At 31.3% G+C, this 25128-nt stretch overlaps 4 protein-coding genes across 4 annotated transcripts; all 4 read left to right on the top strand.

Annotated features, from left to right (window-relative positions):
• Window positions 1-7363: 7363 nt before the first annotated feature.
• LOC125211544 (E3 ubiquitin-protein ligase RZFP34-like) lies at window positions 7364-9607 on the top strand. The gene is made up of 13 exons (XM_048111387.1): window positions 7364-7523; window positions 7607-7715; window positions 7805-7892; window positions 8001-8060; window positions 8140-8172; window positions 8245-8322; window positions 8393-8436; window positions 8582-8622; window positions 8701-8783; window positions 8859-8950; window positions 9051-9120; window positions 9204-9245; window positions 9330-9607. The coding sequence occupies exons 2-13, from the start codon at window positions 7621-7623 to the stop codon at window positions 9453-9455; spliced, it is 852 nt and encodes a 283-aa protein (XP_047967344.1). The 5' UTR covers window positions 7364-7523; window positions 7607-7620; the 3' UTR covers window positions 9456-9607.
• Window positions 9608-11766: 2159 nt separating this feature from the next.
• On the top strand, window positions 11767-12776 carry LOC125211114 (putative germin-like protein 2-1). The gene is made up of 2 exons (XM_048110811.1): window positions 11767-11902; window positions 12128-12776. Exons 1-2 carry the CDS (start codon window positions 11785-11787, stop codon window positions 12646-12648), a joined length of 639 nt encoding a protein of 212 aa, XP_047966768.1. The 5' UTR covers window positions 11767-11784; the 3' UTR covers window positions 12649-12776.
• Window positions 12777-21699: 8923 nt separating this feature from the next.
• On the top strand, window positions 21700-22363 carry LOC125216317 (E3 ubiquitin-protein ligase RHA1B-like). The gene has a single exon (XM_048118004.1). The coding sequence runs from the start codon at window positions 21824-21826 to the stop codon at window positions 22268-22270; it is 447 nt and encodes a 148-aa protein (XP_047973961.1). The 5' UTR covers window positions 21700-21823; the 3' UTR covers window positions 22271-22363.
• Window positions 22364-24696: 2333 nt separating this feature from the next.
• LOC125209187 (E3 ubiquitin-protein ligase RHA2B-like) lies at window positions 24697-25128 on the top strand. Its single transcript, XM_048108796.1, has one exon. The coding sequence runs from the start codon at window positions 24697-24699 to the stop codon at window positions 25126-25128; it is 432 nt and encodes a 143-aa protein (XP_047964753.1).

The raw sequence follows: 25128 nt of genomic DNA on the forward strand, positions 1-25128 counted from the left end.
TCATCAAATTTCATCATCCGAATATCGTCGGAACATATGCAATTGACATCTCATTAGAATCCTTATAAAATTACCTTTAATTTGATATATTTTTTGCAAAAGAATATTTTAAATTGATAGAGATACGTAAATTTAAAGTTTTTGTATAATTTTAATAAAAGGGGATTGACATTAATACCTTTAATTTTATTTAATAATTATTTTAATTTAAAATATAATATACTTCACATTATATCAACCACTAAATCTCCTAATATAATGATTAAAAATTAGCCTTCGTTTTGAATTGCTAATTAGTTAGCAAGTGATCCGGAAGGGATCACCTCATACATAGCATAATACATTTTATAATATACTACTAAATCTTTGACAAGTGTATACCATTTTATGGTAAAAAAATTATTTCTAAAAATTATTTCCTTAACTTTCTCACTACTATATCTAATTAAAATAAATTTGTTAAACTCTTGCTAAAAAATTTCGCAGGTCAAATTTTACTTTTTTAACAGATCTATATAAAAAAAGTGTAATTTTTACGAATTCCAAAAATGTAAAAAATTTCCCTTTTTATTTCTTTTTTTTATTACGATGATTTACTTTTAATATCACTAAAGAACGTCCGTAGCTCTTATATAAAATTGTAATAAATAAAGCTTGATCAAATACTATGTTTTTTATATAGCTTCTATCTCAATATAAAATAATATAAAATTTTATTATATATATTCTATAAAAACTATTGCAAACTTTTAATAAGTTAAAAAAAAAGTTGACATAATTAATTAGTTGACTATGTTTTTGTAAAACTTGGTCTCATTATAATAGAATCAACTAATCATGTCAAACTTTTTTAATTAATTAAATATTCAAAATTATTTTTATGGAGTACTATATTTTGTATGTATATTATTTTATATTTCGATAATAGTTATATAAAACATGAAATTTGATCAAATTCTAGTTAATTACATTTTCTTTATATAATATACTTCACATTATATCAACCACTAAATCTCATAATATAATAATTAAAAATTAGCCTTCATTTTGAATGCTAATTAGTTAGCAATTGATGACCTCCCGTTAGTTACATTTATAAACTTATATTTGTAAGATTTTGGAAGACACGAAACTAGATTATGGCTCCGATTTCCTTCTTTTTTTAAAAAAACTACCTTTGATTCAATATCACTGATTCGAGTTTCACTTAATAATTTGTAATTAAAGGAACCCGTTTTACTAGGTTTTTCAACTATTGCAGAAAAGGTGAACTTGGTCCTTGGGTATTGCCGATTGCGATAGTAATGACTTGGAATGTCTGTCAGTCGTGGTCAGTCAATTGGTGTTGGTTCAAATTAGGTTAATTAGATTATATATTTTATTAAATTAAAAAAAATATTTTTAAACTTTTAAATTTCAGGCTAACCAAGTAACCTAATTGAGGTAAAAGCTAAAAATGAAAAATAAAATTAGTTTTAATTTTTAAGGATATTATATACTCAATTTGTTCCATAGTAGTGAAGTTATTTCTCTTTAGTAAAAGTCGGCATATTTGTTATGACTTACTTTACTCTCTCTTAACATACTTAATAGAGAGTACATTTTTCTTAGAGCATCCGCAATGGTCGGCTAGCGACCGGCTAGCCGATTCGTCGCGGCTGGCCGATCGGCTAGCCGAACCATTGCAATCGGCGAGCCGATCGGCATGGGTCAAATGTCAGCTCGGCGCTGGCCGATGCGCTGGCCGCCATTGTGGCGGCCCGATCGGCCAGCGCCGAATTTTGTTTTTTTTTTTAATTCTTTTTAAAAAAAAAATTTTAATTCTTTTTAAAAAAAAATTTAATTCTTTTTTTAAATTTTTGAAAAACTATATAAACGCGATTTTCTCTATTTCTAAATTTACTGTACAAGAGCAACATCTAGCGATGGACAACAACAACTAGCCCAATACAAAATTAAGACCTAAAACACCCCCGTTCGGCTAGCGGCAAACTAACACAAATTCAAGGCATACTAACATTTTTTATGTATTTTTTTAATAAATTAGTGAGGAGTAGAGTGGGGCGGTGGCTCGTGTGTGGAAGCCCGGATTTTTTTTTATCTATGTAACTTTTTTAAATGCAATTAATGAATTTTCCCGTATATGTGTCGTAGATTTAATTCCATAATTTAATCGTAATTTTAATTCCGTAAATGTAATATATTTTGAATTATTTTTATTGCGGCTGGCCTATGGGCTGGCCTAAATCTGATGTGGCAGGTGGATTTTTTAGTGTTGCTGACGTGGCAGGGGAGAGAATGGTTGGCCTATTGCTGGCCTATGGCTGGCCTAAGCACCATTGCGGATGCTCTTAATTCGCGTGAAAAAAAGAAACGCATTCATTACCGCAGAATGAAGAGAGTAGTATAGTAGTGCTGCTCCACTGTATTAAACTTGCATAGGATGGTTAATTTGATTTATTTTGTGAGTTATTGATTTATTAAAATTAAATGAGTTGAATTAATTGTCAAATAACGCTCAATAACTGATGAATATGCAACTAGGGCTAATCGAATTATAAATTTCCATTTCTAATTCTCTAACTTAGCAAATTACTACTGTTCAACTCAACTGCGAATTTGAACTACACCGTTATCTCTAGGTAGTGACTATTGAGTAGTGATCACGATTCACGACATTACACGCTCTATAACTTACACATGTTGACTAAATGGATGACAAATAGTAGGTTAAATACAATAGTTTAGGACTAAATCTTTCGAATATCGAAGTGATCTATATTGGATTTAACAAATTTAATACTTAATTGGTTATATACTCATAATTAAGGTCAATGCGCGACCTGAATAAACGAATATATATCCATCCGTTGAATCACGCCGAAAAAATTGCGTCTAAATTATTTATTAATTTAGATTTTTAGAGAGAGAGAAATAAAATATCATTCTTAGAGCTTAAATTTTGTAACACATTACTTGAAAATCAAATACTATGATTTTTAAACTGCAACCAAAATTAAGGAACAGTGAGTTATTTATTCATTAAAATTGGACCCAATACTTTTAAGCTTGCAGAATATGAACTTTTAATTAACACTATTTTTCTTATTCAATTAGCTAAAAATGTATTTTCTTGAATACACTAACACTAAAAAATAATGCTCTATTACGACGAGTTAAATGATACTAGTACTATTTTGTTGGAATTTAATATAATTAAAAATGCAATTAAGAAGTCCAGTCTCAGGAAATTCCACTCATGACTCGGGAGTTTCAACTTCAATTTCCACAAATATTCCTCCTATGATTAAGCTTTGACATCCAAAAATGGAAGTTGTCACCCACTTGTTAAAAACAAAATACACTATTAATTGAACATAGACGTCAAATGTATTTTTATACTACTTCGGATCTTCTACGTACGTAAACACAATCAATTTCACTAATACTTAAACATAATAAACAAACATACAACTTTATTTAATTTCAGTTTTGTAAGTATAGCTTTCGATTCGTTGACTTTTTGCGTCATATTGCAACATTAGTAGCTGACTTAATAATATGAATGCCAATATTCGCTGGGACTAATTAAATCAGTAGTATTACCAAGCGTCAGTGATGACCCAAATTGGATTAAGACAACCTCTAATTAATTCTCTAGCCAATGGCGTTATGCTTCTTAATTAACTTAATCACTCCTAATTGCCCATTTAAAGTGTCATTAAATATTGGCTCGTGCTAATTGTGCGTTCTAATTATGTCGGCACGTGCCTCTACATCTAGCCACGCATCGGTAATCCACGTCATCTAATTGTGAGCCACCACATCTAATTCTAAGCCACGTCATCTAATTAATATCGAGATTTATGTTATTTCGATAAAAAAAATGAAATGAAATGTATTGCATTTTGTTTGATACTAACACTTAGCATTTTAATTATCAACTTGAATTTTTCAGCATCATATACTACATTCAATTTTTGCATAACATCGAAAAATTGAGAATAAAAACATAGTAATTTTATACGATCTATGATAAAATTGAAATGCGAGTAATATTTTAAAAATATTCAACTATATAATATTTTTCATTCTATTTAATTTAGATAATAATAAACCTTATACCATAAAAATGTGTCTAAAAAATTATAAAATGTATCATTTTTTGTGAATTACCAAAATGATAAAGCAAGCGTTCCAAGTTAAAAAAAAAAGAAAAACAAAAAGAATAAACAAAGCATTAGAATTTAGAGGGTATGTATCTCCTCAACCGTCACGTCACCAGCTTTGTCGGACGGCGGATTCCGACCCATCACCTCCGTCCACGACCGCCGCCAATCAACAGCAGCATGAAAATATCATCAGGTCTGCAGCGGTGAGAAGTTACTGTCAAAAATTTTGGAATTGGAAGGCAGAGAGAATGTTTCTACTGTAAATAAGAAGAGGCGTGACGTGGAAACTAAAGTTAGTTTTAATTATTAATCTCAACATATTGCCTATGCGACCTATTTTTGTTGCCACGTGGATTTTGTCTGAATCTGAATTTGAGGGAAAATGTGTGAGTTGGCTAAAAGGTAAAACGATATGTATTACTATATCCGAATGACCGAATTCATCGTTACATGATTTTTATATTTATATTCACCCTATATAAATTTTTATATTTATATTCACCCTATATAAACAGTTGATCTATGCAAATTCATTCTTCATAAAAAAAATACAGAATCAAAGATACTGAGGTCATTTTTAAGTCATTAAAAACTTATGTTCCTTTATCTGTCTTTTCCATCCAGTGCCCGCACTGCGTCAGAAAATCTTCGTCTTCGATCTCTCTTCGCAACGCAATAAAGAAGTCTAACAGTTTCTCTCGACATCTGTCTTTTAAGACATCGATCTCATATCTAGTTGCAGCGTTCACTATGTTGCCTACGCCCGTCCATTCCTTTCAAGCTTGATCCTGCCCTTAGACTCGTTACCTTGTTCGACTGAACTCGTTGGCTCCGTGCTCTATTCGGTCGGAACCCTGTTCGAGAACCTTCTCGCATAGATTCCCTTCACCAAGTCATCGCCAGCAATCAGCTCTTATCCCTTGGTGTCAAAGGGCGAGTTTCTTTCTTGTCTTGCCCAAAAACTTTATTTATTCTCATTGGAGAAAGACTCTCCCGCGGCAAGGTTTTACACTTTACACATAGGGCCAGCTGCTTTCTTTATCTCGCTTGCCGTTAGTCCGTCTAGCGCCTTTCGGTTGGGGTCCGCCCCGGGGGCGCTTGGGTTATTTTTCTAGTATCGAAGGCAGTCAACGTGTCAGCCATTCTTCTCCTATTAGACTTGTAAATCCTTTGCTCTTTTTCCTTCTCTCTTCCAGTTCTCTCCCTATACTTGACTTTATTTGACAGGGGCGGAGCACTCTATCAATAACAAGAAAAAAGTAGCAATTCAGTTTCAAATGGTTTGAGCTTGGAAGCAACCTGCTATCTATCAATAGGCGAGAATGCTTCGCCTATCTATTCTATTATGGCCGGCTTGAAGACATCAGAGGAAGACCATCATCTCTGGGTACCATATAACTCTAAAGCCCATAAATATTAGGCCCAAAAATAGCTAGAAAAACTATTAGGCCCTAAATCGATAAGTTTAGCTCAGATGATTCGGGTCTATTTGCTTTCTCCATGTATCCCTAAATATTGGAGTACTAATATTTGTATTATATTATTAAATATTTTTGTCGTAATAATTATCATAAATTGAATTGAATCTTAAACATAGAGTCTATATGATTTCACTAGTTTTAAGGACACCATTATTCATATCGTGTATGATAGATTTCTGAACATGTACATATGTTTAGTTTTTTCAAAAGTAATATACCTAGTATTATTTGAATTAATCTCATACAAATATCTTGGACTATGGTGATGCTTACTTATATCAACTAAATATAGTTGGTGATATTGCATCAGAATTTCACATCAAAGGAAAAAAATAGACGGATTAAAATAGAAGTGGTTAATGAGGACGTGGTAGTGAGTCATCTTACTCTAAATGTATCCAAAAGTTTCTGACATTCGAAAACATATGTCGCTACCATGCTCAAGTGGCTCACGCGCTAACTGACGCGTACAGTTAAACCATTCACTAATATTCTTGATTTTATTTTTTTTAAAAGGAATTACGCATGTTATGATTTCGTAGCAGAGGATGAAATATGGAGTAGTTTAGTTGATATGTCGTCTTCCTCTTAAATAAAAGACTGGGTGTGTGAATCATGGAGTATTTTGGAAGTCGACCGACTCTACTGTCATCTTATGATCCATAAAAGCAAGAAAACTCTATTAAATTTGACATAAGGAGTTGCTATTGGCTACATGGTGTGACAGCTCCATCGCTTGTGATTCACTTCTCTTCTTTGTCTGTCATTCATTATCACCAATGACTATCGCACCGTCTCTATCTTTCAATACCAACATCACTCTTTTTATTGTATTTGACCCAACAAATTTTATTTCATGGTAGAATGAGAAATCACAATGATTTCTTTTATAAATAATACTAGTATGCAGTATAAGTATGATCCTAATTCCTAAAGGTAGCTTTCGGAAAATGGCCTAGTCAACAGTGATACTTTTAACACTTTGATATGGTTCGTTCACTTATTAGTTATATATATGTGGTGGGTAGGGGCTTAGAAACTTTGTATTACTACTATTATGTAAATACAAGATCCTAGTTTCCGGGGCTCCTAGCTAGGAAAAATTCAATTAAACATCAACCTTGATCTGTTAACAAAATTGTTAATAGTAGGCCAGAATTAATAGTGGTTAGTGCTTTATTCCTAACACTTCGAATTTGAATTTACGTTAAAATTGCATATATAATACTCAGTAAAAAAAAAGTGATTTTAGATTATCATATCTGTATACACATTGATAATAGATTGTAGTTTTAAATTTGATAGATCATATTAGATTGTGTTTCATGGTAGCTATTCAGTTAGATAAATATGACTCAATACTTAATGTTGTGCTAGTGTCACGCATGGTTAGTCTTGACTTACGAGTAATCAATAATTTCAGATTAATTTAATCTTGAACAATCTCAAGATAAATTAATCTTCACCAATAAAATAAAGAAATCAAAGGTAAATTATTGAAAAATGATCGAATATTAATCGGTCCCCTAAAATCATAAATTTTTTATGTGTTTTCATAAATAAAACAATATTGTTTGATTGAAAAGCATATAAGTATGATCGGATTTTGTTTTGGTTGTGTCAATTTCACATCAATCAAATATTTGGTCCTACATATGACAAACGCTTGCAACGGCTGTAAATATTCCTTTGTAAAAAAAGAAAAAAAAAACAGAGAAAAAGATGAAGACACGCTCTGCCTCTGAGACTTGGCTTCGAAATCTGTCGAGACATCGGCCATTGTTTTCCCGCCCTATAAATCCAGTGTGCTTCCAATCTCAGATTGCATCTAATTAACGCAAACAGAATATATTGAATCTCTTTTCTTAAGGTATGTTTGTCAATTCCAAAACATTTTGATTTCACCAGTTTTTTAGGACGAGACATGATGATCTGCTGAATTCATTACCGCAGTTGAATTGAATACGATGTGTGATTTTGAGGAAGAATCAGCCGTCGCTTTGTCGGATGATCTCAATGAAGATGGGGCGATTCAATTGGATTTCTCCTCGGCCAAATATGGGTACCTTTTCTCTAATTTTCTGTATAAATTTATGAATTGAGATTATTGTAATTGTGAATTGAACATTCGATTCTGTGAATTTAATTAAGGTGCAAGCATTACAAAAGGAGATGCAAAATTAGGGCTCCTTGTTGTGATGAGGTTTTTGATTGCAGGCATTGTCACAATGAAGCTAAGGTTTTTTTTTTGTTTTTTTTTTTAATAATTTTTTTTTTCTTTTTCTCCCTGTCTCTCTATATGTATATATGTATAATGTTATTGCAACGTCTGGTTTTCTGTCTGCAGAATGATCTCAAAATCAAGCCGATTGATCGGCACGACATTCCCCGCCACGAAGTGAAGAAGGTATGATTTTGTTGTTACAGTTTGATTTTGCAATGCAATCAATTTGAGAGTTCAATTTTTGACATATATATTTATGCAGGTTATATGTTCGATTTGTGACACAGAACAAAATGTAAGAAGCATTCCTAATTTTGCTTGAATATTTGGTTGTTGATTTATTCAATCTATGTTGGCTAAATTCCAGGTTCAACAAAATTGCATAAATTGTGGAGTTTGCATGGGGAATTATTTCTGTGACAAATGCAAATTCTTTGATGATGATGTAAGAAAACCTTTTGATTTTGTAGTACATGTTTTGAAATGTTGCCTAATTTTAACATGTTTGAATTTAGGTGGCGAAGAAACAATACCACTGTGATGATTGTGGAATATGCAGGTGAGATTCTTTACCAAATAATTAAACAGATGTCTCTATTAGATAGTCGGAATAAACACGTGCAATAGTATGCAAACCACACATAGACGTGCCAACGTGTTACAATGATGTAATCGCGTACATTTTCTGATTTAATTTTGTGCAGAACTGGAGGGATGGAGAATTTCTTCCATTGCAAAAAATGTGGTATGTAAAATTCTAATTGAAAACGTTCAATCTTCGTCATCTTCTTCTTCTTAAAATGCGCTTAATTTACTGGTACAGGGTGCTGCTACGCGTCATCCATTAAGGGCACGCATCGTTGTGTAGAGAGAGCGATGCATCATAATTGCGCAGTTTGCTTCGAGGTAGCAACCAGTTACATTAAGTTGTAAAAAAGCCAAAGAGTGCATTTTCTTACATGTTTGTTTATGGTGGTGTAGTACTTATTCGATTCAACCAAGAACATCACTGTTCTACCATGTGGACACACCATACATTTCGAATGTGTTCGCGAAATGAAGCTTCATCACAGGTCTCAATAATACTACCATAACATCACAATCTTGCAATTTGCAATTTGCAATTTTTTTTTCTTAAAATCTTTTTTTTAACCTTTTTTTTACAATGTTAAGATATTCGTGCCCGGTCTGCTCTAAGTCAATTGGCGACATGTCAAGCGCATGGAGAAAGCTCGATGAAGAGGTACATATATATCTATTTTATATGTAACAGTAGTAAGTATTTAACTTTGCACTTATATTATGACGATTGACTGATTTCGACAGATTGCTTCGACTCCGATGCCGGAGATGTATAAAGACAAAAAGGTGAGATGAGAAGAATGTGATTCAAATATGTTACTTTTAACACAGATATATTAGCATACATGAATTGCTTCTTTTTTGACTTAGGTTTGGATACTATGTAATGATTGTGAGGAAATATCTGAGGTGCCATACCACATTTTTGCAAACAAATGCTCAGGCTGCAAATCATACAATACCCGGCAAATTCAAGGCGTTCCCGCCTCCTGTTGAGACCGGGCTACACTGCATCGATTCGAAAGCTCATTAGGAAATGAGATGTTGGTTTAGGTTTTATTAGTACTCCATGTGTGTATGTATCTATAAATCTACTCTGGTAGGATCATGGAATAAATTATCTAGCAAAAGGAGCAGATTTTGTCTAATGCTTTTCATATCCATTTTCATTTGTGTTTATGCTTTTAACTACTGTCAAAGGAGAATGTTGAAATTTGATACCTCAAACCAAGATTGGCATGTTCAACTTGAAACCTCAACATCAGTTTCTTGATTTTGTACTAGGATGTTTCATTATTTGTCTCTCTCCAATAAAATAACTTAAATAGAAATGGGTCATTCCAAAAATAAATAGAAAAGTTAAAAAATAAGCTAACAAAATGATCTTAAAATAAATAAAATGGAAAGTATAACTGAAAAAAAATTAAAATGAAAATATGCAAAACAGCAAAAGTATAAAAAACTATCAAAATTCAGGAACTGCGCAAATGTGCAAACACTAAAATTTGAGGACCATTTATATAGTTAACTCTATTACATGGAGTAATTTTTTAAGTAACAATATTCCGTCACATTTAAAAAAGGAAATTAATCACATGTAAATAAGACGAACTAAAATGGAAAGTTGCTCGCATATAGCGGGACGGAGGGAGTAATTAACATTTGCTACCGCTATCACAAAATATTTTGTTTCATATATGTGTCACAATCTCTCTCACATATCTTTCCGCACACAGCATTACACTGAATAACTTTAATTATCAATAAAACTATTTTTTTCAATAACTAATTATAAATAGATTCATGTAACCGAGACGTTACATTTGCGCATATTAAATATAAGAGTGCACTACATAAATGGTACCTGATCTTTCACTTTCGCACGTAAGTGGTACCTGATCTTTATTTTATATTGTTTTTGGTACCTATAAATCACATTTTTGGTATCTGATGCAATTTTCTTCCCAAAATGCCCTTTAAACAAATATATTTTCCCATTTATGTCATAGAGGATATTTTGGGCATCCATAAAATTAGTACCAAAAGTGATATTATAATATCTTCTTTCATTTTTCTAATTCTTTATACTATTATTATTAATCAATATTAATATTATTATTTTGATGTTATAAATTAATAATTAATTTATTTTTAATATCATTCAATTATATTTAAATATAATTATAGTTATAATTATATTTAAATATTATAATAATATTATTATTATTATACTAAAAACTAATAGTAATTAATAAATAATTATAGTATAATTATATAAATTATGAATCACATAATATTATGTAATAATAATAATAATAATAATAATAATAATAATAATAATAATAATAATAATAATAATAATAATAATAATAATTTATTATTAGTCAGGTGTTTCAACCTTAAAATGAGTATAAAATAATTTAATAAAAAATAAATTAATTTAATTACTTTAAATAACTAATTTAATTAGGTATTTTATTTTTTTATTTATATAATGCAATAAGATGTATGCATAAAAAGAAAGGAAGATAAAATACTAAAAAGAAAGAAGAAAATGAGAAAAAAGAAAGAATAAGGAACTAAATAAGAAAAAGAGAAATAAGAAAGGAAGAAAAAATAATCACATATTTGGTACCATTTAATTGAAATTTCTAAAAATATCCTCCATGAAAAAAAATCACATATTTGGTACCTAGGGTTATTTTTGTCACTGGGTACCAAAAACGATATAAAATAAAGATCAGATACCATTTATGTGCGAAACTGAAAGATCAGGTACCATTTATGTAGTTCACTCTAAATATAATTACACTTTTACCGCTATATATACCGTCAAATGTACCAAAAATATTGATATTTCGCATGCATTAAATGAATGCGTCACAATTTTATTTAGTCACATATATTACTGTAATAATTTTTACGAAATTATACTACTACTATTAGTTATTACTACTATTTGCCATTTGAAATCTTGAAGTTGTGACAGTAGTGATGAAATTGTGTGTAATATAATATGCGATCTAATGGAATTCATATATTGGACACATTGTTATCAAATCATGATAAATTAGCTATTAATTTTATTTGACCAAATTTAAAAATTTAGGATTTGTCAAAGATCTTGAAAGAAAATTAAGGCAATACACAATTAGTGGGTATAATTTGGGAGTGTAATATATCGTTTGACCATTTTTTTTTTACCATTTTTAGAAGAAATTAAGGCAATAAAACTCTAACAATTTCAGTCCAATATTCCTATAAAAACCGATTAATTCTTCATTTCCAAGTAGATTGAAAAAAACAAGTCTACCTTTGATTCAAAATGGCTTCAATTTCACCTGTACTCTCCCTTTTGGCCCTTTTGAATTTCGTGTGCATCGTCTTCGCCTTTGATGTTAGTCCTCTCCAAGATTTCTGCGTTGCCGACTCCACCGGCAAAGGTAACACTATTATACTAGTATATGTTATGCTCAGAAAGTGCTCAGAATTTTCCAAGAAAACTTACTTTTTAGTGTCAATTTCAATTCTCTATATTTGACAATGATGCAGACGTGCTACAAGAATGATTTATTAAACTGATAGTCAAAACAAATACTCCTAATTTTTATTTTTAAAAAAATAAAATTTATTAATAATATCAAAATCTCACTTTTTTACTTTTATAGCACTTTGCAAGGACCCAAGCACCGTTACCCCAAATGACTTTTTCCGAAGCGGCCTTCATCTGCCGGGAAACACCTCAAATCCGTACGGCGCCGCCGTGGTGACCGCATCTGCAGCCACCGTGCCGGGGCTCAACGGCCTCGGGCTGACGTTCATGCGCGCGGATTTGGCCCCTAACGGCTTTTTCCCGCCCCATTTCCACTCTAGGGCAACCGAGCTCGTGGTTGTTCTAGAAGGTTCCATGGAGATCGGGTTCATAACCTCGTACCCTAGTTACAAGTACTACAGCAAGATCCTCGGGCAAGGCGATGTTTTTGTGGTCCCGGTTGGCCTCGTGCACAACGTGCGTAATCTTGCTAAAGGAAACAGTGTTGCTTTGGTGGCCTTCAATAGCCAGAATCCCGGGATTACCAATCTTCCAAACGGGCTCTTCGCAGCTCAACCTGAAATCGACACTGTTTATCTTTCCAAGGCGTTTCAGTTGGATGTCAATATTATTAAGGAATTGCAGAAAAAATTCTAGATGTGCGATTTTGGTTAGTTATATAATCTTTGTTATGTGATATGAGAAAGATTGAATTCGATAATAAGGTTTGTTCTAGCGGAAAAAAATTCTTAGTTGTGCAATTTTGCTTAGTCAAATAATCCTTTTTTTATGTCATATGAGAAAGATTGAGTTCAATTTTAAGGTTAGCTTATATTTGTCTGTGATTTTTGTACTAGTGTTTTAATTAATTGGTTAAATAAGTAGGAGTACTAAAATTTTACAATGCCAATTGCACTTCAGTTCAAATAATAAAAATGAAAATAAAAATAAATCTTGATCAAACGTACTAAGCCCTAAAATAAATCTATAAAAAGTTTTAATTAATAAGTGCCGTTCATATTTCAGATTGTATGTAACAAATCTTGATCAAATGTACTAAGCCCATTGGCCCAACTCAACTAAGTCCAAAACCAAGCCCAGCCCGAATAGGCCGAAACTCTAATTCTTATTTTTGAGCCCATTGCGTTGTCTACATCCAAATTATTACTAAAAATTTAGTTTAAAGAATTATAATAATTTTCAAACTATTTTACTAGTATTTATTTTTGAGTTAAATTCACACACACATCACACTTTCATACACTGAGCTATTCAAATTCCCGAGCTATTGGCTATAGGGCAATAGGCGATGATCGAGTCACTTTTCTTATTCGGGTCAAGAAGACATTTTACAAGGTCTAGTAAAATTTCTTTTGAAATCAAAATAAAAATTCAACTCAAATAACATAAATATAACCGATCTATAAAAATCTATTTTTATTTAAATTTTTGCTATTGTTCATAAAATAAATTTGATCGTATGCAAAATTAGAATTTAATAAAAACTTGTGAATTTACAAACAAATACCCTTTAAATGAATTATAACAATCTAAAGGATTACCAATTGTTAGTCTCAAATGAATACACCAAAATCGCAATTTACATGGAAAATGGAATTTACTCATGTCGAAAATGATTATTATTTATTAGAAGTAATATATTGGTTATTGTTCCGGATAAGTATGGAAACTTCCTATTATTTGGATGGGCGTTGATCATTTCGTATGGTCAAATGGTCAAATTAGCCAGCATTTGAAGATTGATTGACCCTTTCTCCACAATTGACTTGACACTTGTTCACCACGAAAAAGGATAGGGATGAAAATAATAAGACCCACCACAATCAAATGCGGGCTAGTGCACCGTACGTGCGAGCCAAACCGCACTCACTATTGGCGCAAAACTCGTGCATGATGCGTGCGACTAAACTCGTGAACACAGTGCGTGCAGCCAGACCGCTCTACATGTGCACATTGTGTGCAACCAGACGAGACATTTGATCTAGTTTGGTTCAACACGTCCTATCCTAAATAATTTTTTTTAAATAGTTATTATTCCTTCCGTCTGATAAAAGATGTTTCACTTTTCTTTTTGGTAAAAGTTCTCTCTCACACTAATATAAAAATAATATTTTTTCTCTCCACTTTACGTACAAAATAAAACATTCTAAAATCTCGTGTTGTCCCACAAGTGTGATATCTTTTATGGGATGGAGAGAGTATGTTATAACAATAGCTCATTGGAATCATAAGATGATAATTAAAATCAAGAATTAATAAGTATCTTGCCATTTGGAAACCCCTATTTGCTAGTGAAAATGCTAAATAATTGCATTGTCATTGCTAAATACTAAGTACTCCTAATTGTTGTTGGTTCCAAATCATTGGTAATTGCTTCTCAACTAAACGTTGCTTGCTTAATCACAAATTATATGCAACCGGCATATTGTTGACCGACTACACATTATTATATTTGTCTGACCTTACATTATTTGTTAAGTATTTTGTAAAATTGTGACTTGTATCAGTATAAATAATTAAAAAGTTTTCTTATAAGAATAATACTAGTATAATACTTACAAAATAGTAGTAAGCGCCAGAGCTAAACAACACGCAAACAGCAAAGAAGAGTAATATAGAAACTTCGAGGTTATTCCAAAACGCACAAACACGCTTCTTCACACCTCTATATATTCCCTTTCCCCTCCAACGCTTTCTCAGCAAGCAACCATTCATTCTCCAATTTCCAATTATTCCTTTCACAATTCCAAAATTTTCAATTCAATTTGAATCAAAATCAAATTGGCTATGTCGATGTCGATGTTCAGCACGTTCGATGCTCTCTGCGGCGAGAAGCTCGGATTTTCTTTGTCTTCTCGGTCGCCCGCCGCCGCCAAAATTGATGATCTGAAGAAGACCAAGGGCGACGAAGGTGCCAATTCGTCTTCCACGGCGGGGAAAGATCGTCGGACGAAAAGATCGCCGAGATTTGCGGTGGAGTTCGATGGGTTAAACTGCTTCGAGACGATTGTACCGTATTGATTCATAATTGGGGATCGCCGTCGTCTCTTTCTCTTTTTCTTTTTTTTTTTAATATTAAAATTGATTAATTCTGGAATTACGAAGGATTCTATTGATGTATATACAATCGAATATAATAGACGTATTTTTTATTCCTAATTCGATTCCGAAAATAGTAGTGAACACTTATTAATTATGAAAATTAAATTAGATTAAATACCTAATATTTGTTACTTTTGAGAATGAAGCCGGTTTTTAGGGTCGGGATTATTGTTGGCAAATGCAACATTTAATTGGGAGTAATAAATAAATAAATAAAAACCTTTGAGTTGTTTGTGACTAAGCTATTGACCATTTGTAATCTAGAGAAAAGATAAATTGTACATGTACATTTAAATTTAATTGAAAATTAATTATCTTAGCAATAAGAAAGGACTGATATAGAAATTTTATGTCAAATTGTAACAGAATTTCGAGCTTGATTTGGATTAATTATATAATATCTAACTAAAAAAATAAGGATTTTTTTAAATATATAAATATTTAAGTTAAAATTTTAAATTTTTATCGAATATTGTAAAATGATTAGTATGAAAATTAACAAAATAAAAGACTAAATGTTTGATTATGATGATACATATCCTCATACACGTTTAATGCCATGTAATTCCCCACTCAGCTGCCAAAAAAACTGCGATAAATTAATACTCCCTCCGCCTGCCATTAGGAGTCTCAGTCAATTTTGTGCACTCATTTTGTAAAAATGTTAGTAATAAATAGTTAAAGTGGAGAAATGGTAAAATAAAAGAGAGAATAATGTTGAGAAGACTGTTATCAACGTTATTCTCTATCTTACTTTACTAATTTTTCGCTTTAACTATTTATTATCATTTTTACAAAACAAGTGCGCAAAATTGACCGGAATTTCTAATAGAGAACGGAGAGAGTATCAAACAACTGCATTTAACAATTGAAAGTTTAAAAAAATTAACAATTCCTACACTAAATAAAGGTTTTACCATGCTAAACGTTTTAAAAAAATTAACAAGTCCTATAACAAGTCCTACACTAAATAAAGTTTCACCATGCTAAACGTTTAAAAAAAATTAATAACTCCTACACTAAATAAAGGTTTCACCATGCTAAACGTTTAAAAAAAATTAACAACTCCTACACTAAATAAAGGTTTCACCATGCTAAAAACCACAAAATGTCAAAAGCTCTCCACTATAAATTGGATGACCGAAACATTCAATTTATCAAGAATTTTCTTTTAATTAAATTTTAACTTCTAGATAAAAAACTCTCATACTTATCATATTCTCATTCAATATCATTTATTTAATTCTGCCTCGTAAAAAGTTACAAACCAATTACATAAAATATTTTGACAGATATTTCGATCCTTTAATATATTTTTTATGCATTTAACTTAGAAAATTAGAAGGAAGAAGAAACACTAGTACCAATTATTTGAAATAAGTCAAGAAATCAAGTAAAAAAAATATATAGTTGTAAATGTAAATTAATCGGAGCTAACCTTCCTTGCAGACAAAAAAAAAAAAATTAAGAAAAGAAAAGAAAAGGGAGGGATTTACGTTTATGATTTTTAAGGAGGATTGAATAAATGAAACCTCTAGGGTTAGTTTGTTATTTCCTTTTTTAAAGAATATCTACATGGCATTAAATTATTGGTGTATGAGGATATGTGTTATCATAAAGAATATTCACATGTCATTATTTTATTAGTGTAGGATGAAATGGCGTATCATTATTTTAACTATTAAATAAAAATAATTATTAATCAATCGATAATCAAAATATTGGATTTCGGATAAACTGACTAAGTAATAAGTTTATTATTGTAAGTTATTTACAAAAGTTTCCACTTAGCTCATTTTTCACAAGGACATCCACAATAGAAACAACTATAAATTCACTTTATCTCAAAATTTCCTTTGAATGTCAGCATTATATCGTCTAAAAGTCATACATCTGCAATAGTCCTCATTGTAGTATGCTCTATAAATCTGCCCAGCCTATTTTCCACACCTATCATTACTTTTTATGTTAGTATTAAATAAAATACAAAAAAATAAAATAACACAAATTAAAGACAACACCTAAAATACTTGACTAAAAAACAGTGATGTTAAAAATACTTAATGAAAAAAATAAAAAATAAAAAATAAAAAAATTAGTACACGGAGTGTAACTTGTTGACCCTAATTAGTTCTAATTATGATAGCTTTTGACATCAAGATCACTAACTTATACAAATCTCCGTGTAACATGTTGATTATCAAGTAGTAGAAGAAGACAAAATAGAGCATAGACTTTCACACGACACCAGAAATAAAAGGCAACTCCCATTAAAATACTACTGTAAATTAACAATTGGATAAGTAGAAGTCTTGCATTCAAATCCGGAAAAACTGAATTTCATCTCCTTTTTAAAGAATTATAGCAAAATAATATAGTTCCATGCCCCTTGGAGACCTTGAAGAGTGGATATTATTATTTTTTAATCACACAATTTGTATAAAGATGGTTCATCGTTATCTCATATTGATGAAACTTTTTATGTATGTCGAATATAAAAAAATTGTATTTCAACTTTTTTGTGGACATATATTTTCACTATTTATGTATGTGGGGTACAAAAATTTCAATATGTTCATGTTGGTGCAACAAATATCATCATCTTATATTACTAGTATAAGGAATTGTTTTATGTATTGTACATCCGTACATAAAAAAATTGTACTAATATAAACTTCAAACTTTTATATTAATATGAATCACTTATGAAATATTTTATACTCCGTAATTATACGAGTAATGCAATTCCGTGCTTCTTAATTTTTCTTTGACTAGTTTTTAGAAACCTAACGGAATTTCGTAATATATAAATATTAAACTTGTTTAGGCTTATAAAAATGATGGAATCTTGAATATACTTCTATTTTTATCACTGAAAAGCTTTCACTAATTATCAAGGTAAAACTGCTAATTAAGATGGAGTTTGCTTGCTAGCATACATTGCAAATTGATGATTATAATTCATTGACTTCTTTTCCGTGTGGACCTGATTTGATTAATTATAAAACTTTAGAATATGAGCAACTCGCTATAATATATACCGATTCCCATAAATATCTCACAAATATCTAATCAATTTGAGGTTTAAAAATGACAGAAATAAAAAGTTAATTAACATCAACAATGATAGCTTGTATGGCATCTAACTTAGTAAAATATGTGACAAGTTGAACTTATCTTAATTAGTACTAACAGTGGTAATTAAGTTTTATCTGTTGGCTCTACCATGGTTTCCCCATTACAACACATTACAAGTTAATTTATTACCATAATTAAGTTCCTCCAATCTAGCTAAATTTGGTTGTCTTAAATAAATAATGTGGACCACTTATAAATAAAGACCTTTCTAGAGTTGACATGAAGTGTTATCAACATACCTATCTCTCTAAATCTCTCTCCAAATTCCAAATTTTCATCTTCTTGAAATGGGATTTTCTCTATACTCGCCACTCACAAAACCCTTCAAATACTTGTCAAATCTCATGAGAAGCAACTGTGAAGAGGACGATCACGAGCCCCGCCCGTCCCCTTCAAACGTGCTGCTCCCGGACTACTTGACGAACAAATCTTTATGCAAAGATCGCCTTCCAATAGTCGAACATGCAACCTTCAGATCACAGAACGAGGAGGAGGGGGAGGACGATGAAGAAGAAGAAGAAGAAGAAGAAGAAGAAGAAGAAGAAGAAGGGGTGATCATGATTGTGCGGTTTGTTTGAGAAGAATAGAGGCATGGCACAATGTGAGGGAGCTTGGCAACTGCGAGCATGCTTTCCATGTCGAGTGCCTCGATTCTTGGATCGACCGAGGTGGGGAAACGTGTCCCGTGTGTCGAGCTAGGCTCGTGTCCGGGGAGGTGGGACATGGGAACGATCCATGGAGATCGGAGAGAATGGTCTACTTGTTTGGAGAAGATTGTTTGATGGAGGAGCTTCAATGAAATATGTTACTAATATTTTAATATAAAACCTTTTGTATTTCCCTTTGTAAAGGTTAAGATCGATTAAGGGCAATTTATGGTTTCTTAGACTCGAAAAGCTTAACCAATTTTTGTTTCGCATAAGGTAAGTTATATATATAGCATCAATATTTAATTTTGGTAAGGTGCCCAAGATTGTAAGGATTCATGCACAAATGAAAAAAAATGGAAGTTTTAATCACATCTTATATGGGTATTTACTTCCTAATTAAACTCGATCCTATGTCATGATATCAGTTTAATTAAGCTAAACTGAAAGACAAAGGATATTGATCTTCATTATTAATTGGATTCTACTACTAAGGTCATCCGCAACTGAGTATAAAATAACTAAAATTTTGGGTGAATTTTGATATTTTCTTGTATGAAATCTGAAAGTAGTCTTAAAAATCATGAACTTTTGAAAGCATGCAATTTTCCCAACTTGATCCGAATAGAAAATTCTTAGCAGATTTTGATCATATGTGGCTAATCATGAAATCTATATGGCTTAGTCCGAATTATACATGAATAGCGTCATTTCAAATTCATGAATTCGATGTTGTATAATAGTATGTGGCTAATAAGATAAATGTGTCACGTAAATCTCTCGGGTTTGAAGAATTGTGTGGCATGGAAAATTGAAATCAATCTTAAAGTTCACAATTTTTAAAACTACTTTCAAAATTCATAAAAAATATCAAAACTCGTCTAAAATTTATTTTTTTTAAGATTAATATTCAAATATTTAATTGGGTTTAAGTTATGAATATTGGCTTATTATAGTTAGACACTTAGATGTCTTTAGCTTTTACCTAATATTTAAAGCATTCATTGTTATGTGTCATAGAAAAACATAAAAGTGAATTGGTAATATATTAGTACTCCGTATTAGTATTCAAAGCATTCATTGGATGAATGAGAATACATTATTGCAAAAATAATATGTGTCGAACGATTGAATACAAGAATAATGGAATTTGACTTGTCGTACAAAGTGGTCTAAAATCAAAATGCATTTTCAAATCCGAAATTTGAGGAGTTGATACAAATGTCCAAAACCAATCTTTTTTCAATGTGAACATCCCAAGACATATACGAATTAGTGTAGCAAATTAAATAATTATGAATATAATTATCTTCGGCATACTATCGCAGGTCGCAACTACAATTATTTAGGAGTAATTTTTGATAATAATAGATTACTCCTTATTTAGTAATTTTGACATTTATTAATTATCTTATAGTTTCAATAGACGGAAATTATATATGATCGATGCGTCAGATAAAAAATATCATATTGACAAAACATTTAACTACTTAAACAACCTTGTTTAACATACCTAGCTATATAGTTATAAGTTATCCACATATAAAATCACATGCATATGTTAAATTAATGAATTCAGACTGTGCTAATTTTTCATCTAGTATTAAGAAAATTTTCAATACAGTACTCCATAGTAGTAGGCCGGGACTGTAGTCTGTAGGTGTATTTATTTGATAATAGTTGAAAGTGATTCTTTTTTTTTCGCCACATTCACAATGTTGACTTAGTGATGATGACCTATTCACAATGATATTTATTAATTTCACAATGCAAAGCCGACACATAATTAATAGTACTAGTAATAAAAATTGACATATTGAGAAAATTCTATGAGTGGTAGGTGCTTTCTTCATTTATGTGGCTCACATATCCTTTTGGACGAGAAAAACAGTCTTTGCCGACGTTCTACTTTAAAAAAGAAAAGACATTAATTCATAATTCATTAACCATTAATTGATCTACTAATCACAACATAATTACTCATTAATAAAGCAACAAGTTATACATTTCGGAAAATTGAATAATTTCGTACCGTTTAGCTTTTGCTGAATCATTAACCAAACAATTACTTATAACTATATATACAATTCTCAGTTTTGAATTTTCATCGTCATTATCAAGCCCTACACAAAAGAACATCAAAGTCATTGATCATAAATTGACGGTGCATTTTTCTTTAGGTTAGGTATTAGTAGTATTTAGTAGTATGATTTTTTTTTTCAATTTGTAGAGTTGTAATAAAAAATATAAATATATATATAAGGATGTAAAATTATTTTTACATAAATTTTAATCATTTGAAAATTCAAAAATACATTTACATACTTATATTTTTTGCATTATACACATTGCAATTGGGCTATCATCACACTACACTGAACATAATGCAAGTCCGTGTAGATATACACGCAAATTACATTTTTCATACATATTTTTTTTATGTGAACATATGCAATATTGATATTACGCTAGAATCCTCATAAAATATACTCTATAAGAATTATCAATTGATTGTAACTCTATACTATTGATATTTAATTTTTTTTTCATGAGATATGAAATTATGATACGCCATGTGTTTTTTCATGTAAATAATTTGATACTCCATCTGTTTTGAGAAAAATATTTTTAAGTCCTTAGAATTATAGCAAATTTAATGTTTTGAGATATTTTGTAGAAAAGATAAATTAGTTAACTTAAACTTACTATTTTCGTTTCAAAATTACACTTATATTGATATTCAGAACGCTTGGATTGACATGATATTCAGAACGCTTGGATTGACATTCTAAGAGATAGAGTTTTGGTCATTGATTTTGGGATCCAATAATTCTCCAAGAAAATGGGTGATCATCTCCCCTCAAATATGTATATATATATATCTCTCACCAAAATCAAAATTCCCATATTCTCCCACATTTGAAATGGGATTTTCTTTCTTCTCACCACTCACAAAACCCTTCAAAAACTTGATCTCCTCACACATTGAAGAAGATGAGTCGTCCCGCCCATCCCCTTCAAACGTGCTACTTCCCGATTACCTGACGACCAAATCCGTCAACAAAGATCACCTCCCAGTAGTCGAACGTGCAACCTTCATATCTCACAACAACGAAAAAGAGGGCGATGATGATTGCGCAATTTGTTTGAAAAGAATAGAGGCATGGCACAATGTGAGGCAACTTAACAAATGCGAGCATGCTTTCCATGTTGAGTGCCTCGATTCTTGGATCGACCGCGGTGGTGACACATGTCCCGTGTGTCGAGCCTGGCTCGTCTCCGGGGAGGTGGGCCATGGGAAGGATCCATGGAGGTCGGAGAGAATGGTGTACTTGTTTGGAGAAGATTGCTTGATGGAGGAGCTTCAATGAGATGTATGTTACAAACTTTGATTAATAATTACTCTAGTTTGGAGTTGCATAAATAAAATATCTATATAAACGAGTGATGGTGATTTTCCTTTATTCAAAGGGATATTTTTCGTTGCTAGCTATAAGTGGTGGTGCTTTCCCTATTCATGTGAAAGGATAGAAAGTTGAAAGTTGAAACCTTGAAACAAGTATGTTTGGCCCATATATGAAATAGACTTGTACAAGTTGCATGAAACATCAACATCAGTTTCTTGAATTTTTACTATTATATAAGATTGATTTCATTGCAATAAGTAAAACAAAAGGAATTATACTAAATGTCTCCTCCTTACTCGATCCGTGGTACCTTTTCAATTATGGGTAATTTGTATATTCAGTAATTTTCTTCAAATTCTGATTTTGCATAATCGAACTATTGTTTTGTTCTGACTTTGTAATCAAAATATTAATTTATTCTGGTTCTGCAATATCAATCAAGATGTGAACCAAAATGACGCCATGTTTTAGCTAGGCAGCAAACAATATCATATTATAGTAAATTAAATAAAATTATTTAGTGAATTAGGGTTTATGTGATCCAGTCATGTTAACACTGAAATCTTGATTGATTGCTAAATCAGATCAAATCAACAATTTGTTAATTTGTAGCCGAATTTTGAAAGCTGGTATGCAAAACCAGAATTTGACAGATTGTTATGAAATTTACAAGTAACTACCCTTTTAATTATTTTAATCGTAAAAGACTGACTTTACCTAGCACAAAGAGTCATCGGGATCGGGTTGAACCGACATCTCTAATTAAAACACCTAAAAATTGGATACATTTATATATAATTTAAATTTAAAATTTAAAATTATGGTTTGTAAATACATGATTAAAAAGTAGTACTATATGAATACAATCGAAAAAGTAGCGGTTTAATGTATACTAAAGTCGTTGATCATTTTAATATTTATATAAAATGATTTACAAAATTAAAAAGGATGGTCACTTGTCATGTCATTAATAATTAGTTTGGACTACACATTGGACGACTGAAAACATAGTATTGCTGGAATGATATATGTAAGTGACTATGTACACGAATATTGGAAATTCGTGGAATCAGAAGTTGATACCATCAAAAGGTACAAATATTCAATTTTTGGATGTTAATTGTTAACCTCCCAACGAATTAGTGTTGCCAAAAGCCAATAATTATGAAAATTATTTTCAATTAAAAACTCAAGCATTCAATGATGTAGCAATTGGCCGGTTTCGGATGATTGGATATCTTTATGTTTCAACTAAAAACTCAAGCATTCAATGTAGCAAATGTCATACTGTCATGACTCATAGATCTCAAACAGATATATAGTTGACTAATATACTTGCTAAACAGTATAATTAATAAACATTTTAAAATTTTGTTTCGAAGTTAAAAGTTGTGGTCAATGTTAGATTATGAAACTAATTAAGGGTACCTATAATTCTTGGATTTTGTTCCATCCTATAATTGTGAAGTGATTATGTATAATATTCTTCATGATTCATCACACATGGAATCAGCCCTACTCCTAGAAGTTGCAATTAATTTAATTAGAATGTAAAATTTGTAATTTAGGACTGTATATTACTGTTCTTTTTCTTCTTATTCATAATCTTAATTTATGTGTGATTAGACTAATCTCAGTATTGATTGATCATTATCATACCGTACATAAAAGAACATCAAAGTCATTGATCTTAATTAAGTTAACACTATGGCTTTTCATTTTCTAGAGCTGACATAAGTCATAAAGTATATCAAAATATATGTGATTTTCATCTCTCTCCAAATTCAGAATTTTCATCTTCTACAAATGGGGTTTTTTTGCTACTCAACACTATTAATAAAATTAACCTACAATACAAATACTTGACCTTATTCTCAAATCTCATGAGGCCATGTCACACACAAACACACACTAGAAGCAACTTTGAAGAGGATGATCACGAACTCCGCCCATGCGCTTATGATTTGTATATAAATTTTTATCAAATATTTTTATCAAATACTTAGCCCCACTCACATAATTAAAGTAGCATTGAATTTCCCATATATCGACTACTTGACGTCCACGTAAACTTATAATTTAGTGTAACATGTACTATCTCTTTTTCTTCTTATTATATTCTTAATATTACGTGTAACTAGACTAGTCTCAAAGTTTATTGACATTATCATATTTAACACGAAAGAACACCAAAGTCATCGATCACATTTACCTCGAGGGTGCATTTTCCTCTAGGTTATAAATATACTTCAAATTGTACTTGCATTCCCTTGTTAAGGAATATCAACATCTCTCCAAAATCAAAATTTTCATTTTCTTCTTGAATGGGATTTTGTAGCTACTCACCACTTATAAAACCCTACAAATACTTGATCTTCTTCTCAAATCTCATGAGGCCATATCATACGCACACAAGTACTAGAATCAATTACTTCGAAAACGATGATGAGTCTCGTCTATCTCCTGAACTCGTGCTGCTTCCGGATTACTTGACGGTCAAAATTGTCGACAAAGATCGTCTTCCAGTAGTCGAATATGCAACCTTCAGATCTCAGAACGAGGAGGACGAGGAAGAATACGATTGTGCGGTTTGTTTGAGTAGAATAGAAGCATGGCACAATGTGAGGGAACTTGGCAACTGCGAGCATGCTTTCCATGTCGAGTGCCTCAATTCTTGGATCGATCGCGGTGGAGAAACGTGTCCCACGTGTCGAGCTCGGCTCGTCTCTTGGGAGGTGGTGGGGCATGGGAAAGATCCATGGAGATCAGAAAGAATGGTCTATTTGTTTGGATATGATTGCTTGATGGAGGAGCTTCAATGA

The sequence above is a fragment of the Salvia hispanica genome, chromosome 3, assembly GCF_023119035.1.
Source record: "Salvia hispanica cultivar TCC Black 2014 chromosome 3, UniMelb_Shisp_WGS_1.0, whole genome shotgun sequence".
NCBI lineage: Eukaryota > Viridiplantae > Streptophyta > Magnoliopsida > Lamiales > Lamiaceae > Salvia > Salvia hispanica.

Excerpts from the sequence above, each read along its gene's own strand:
- LOC125211544 (XM_048111387.1), top strand. The coding sequence starts at position 7,621 with ATGTGTGATTTTGAGGAAGAATCAGCCGTCGCTTTGTCGGATGATCTC. Across the intron at positions 8,951-9,050 it reads GAAATGAAGCTTCATCACAG|ATATTCGTGCCCGGTCTGCT; the intron begins GTCTCAATAATA and ends TACAATGTTAAG. Across the intron at positions 9,246-9,329 it reads AGATGTATAAAGACAAAAAG|GTTTGGATACTATGTAATGA; the intron begins GTGAGATGAGAA and ends TTTTTGACTTAG.
- LOC125211114 (XM_048110811.1), top strand. The coding sequence starts at position 11,785 with ATGGCTTCAATTTCACCTGTACTCTCCCTTTTGGCCCTTTTGAATTTC. Across the intron at positions 11,903-12,127 it reads TGCCGACTCCACCGGCAAAG|CACTTTGCAAGGACCCAAGC; the intron begins GTAACACTATTA and ends TTACTTTTATAG.
- LOC125216317 (XM_048118004.1), top strand. The coding sequence starts at position 21,824 with ATGGGATTTTCTTTCTTCTCACCACTCACAAAACCCTTCAAAAACTTG.
- LOC125209187 (XM_048108796.1), top strand. The coding sequence starts at position 24,697 with ATGAGGCCATATCATACGCACACAAGTACTAGAATCAATTACTTCGAA.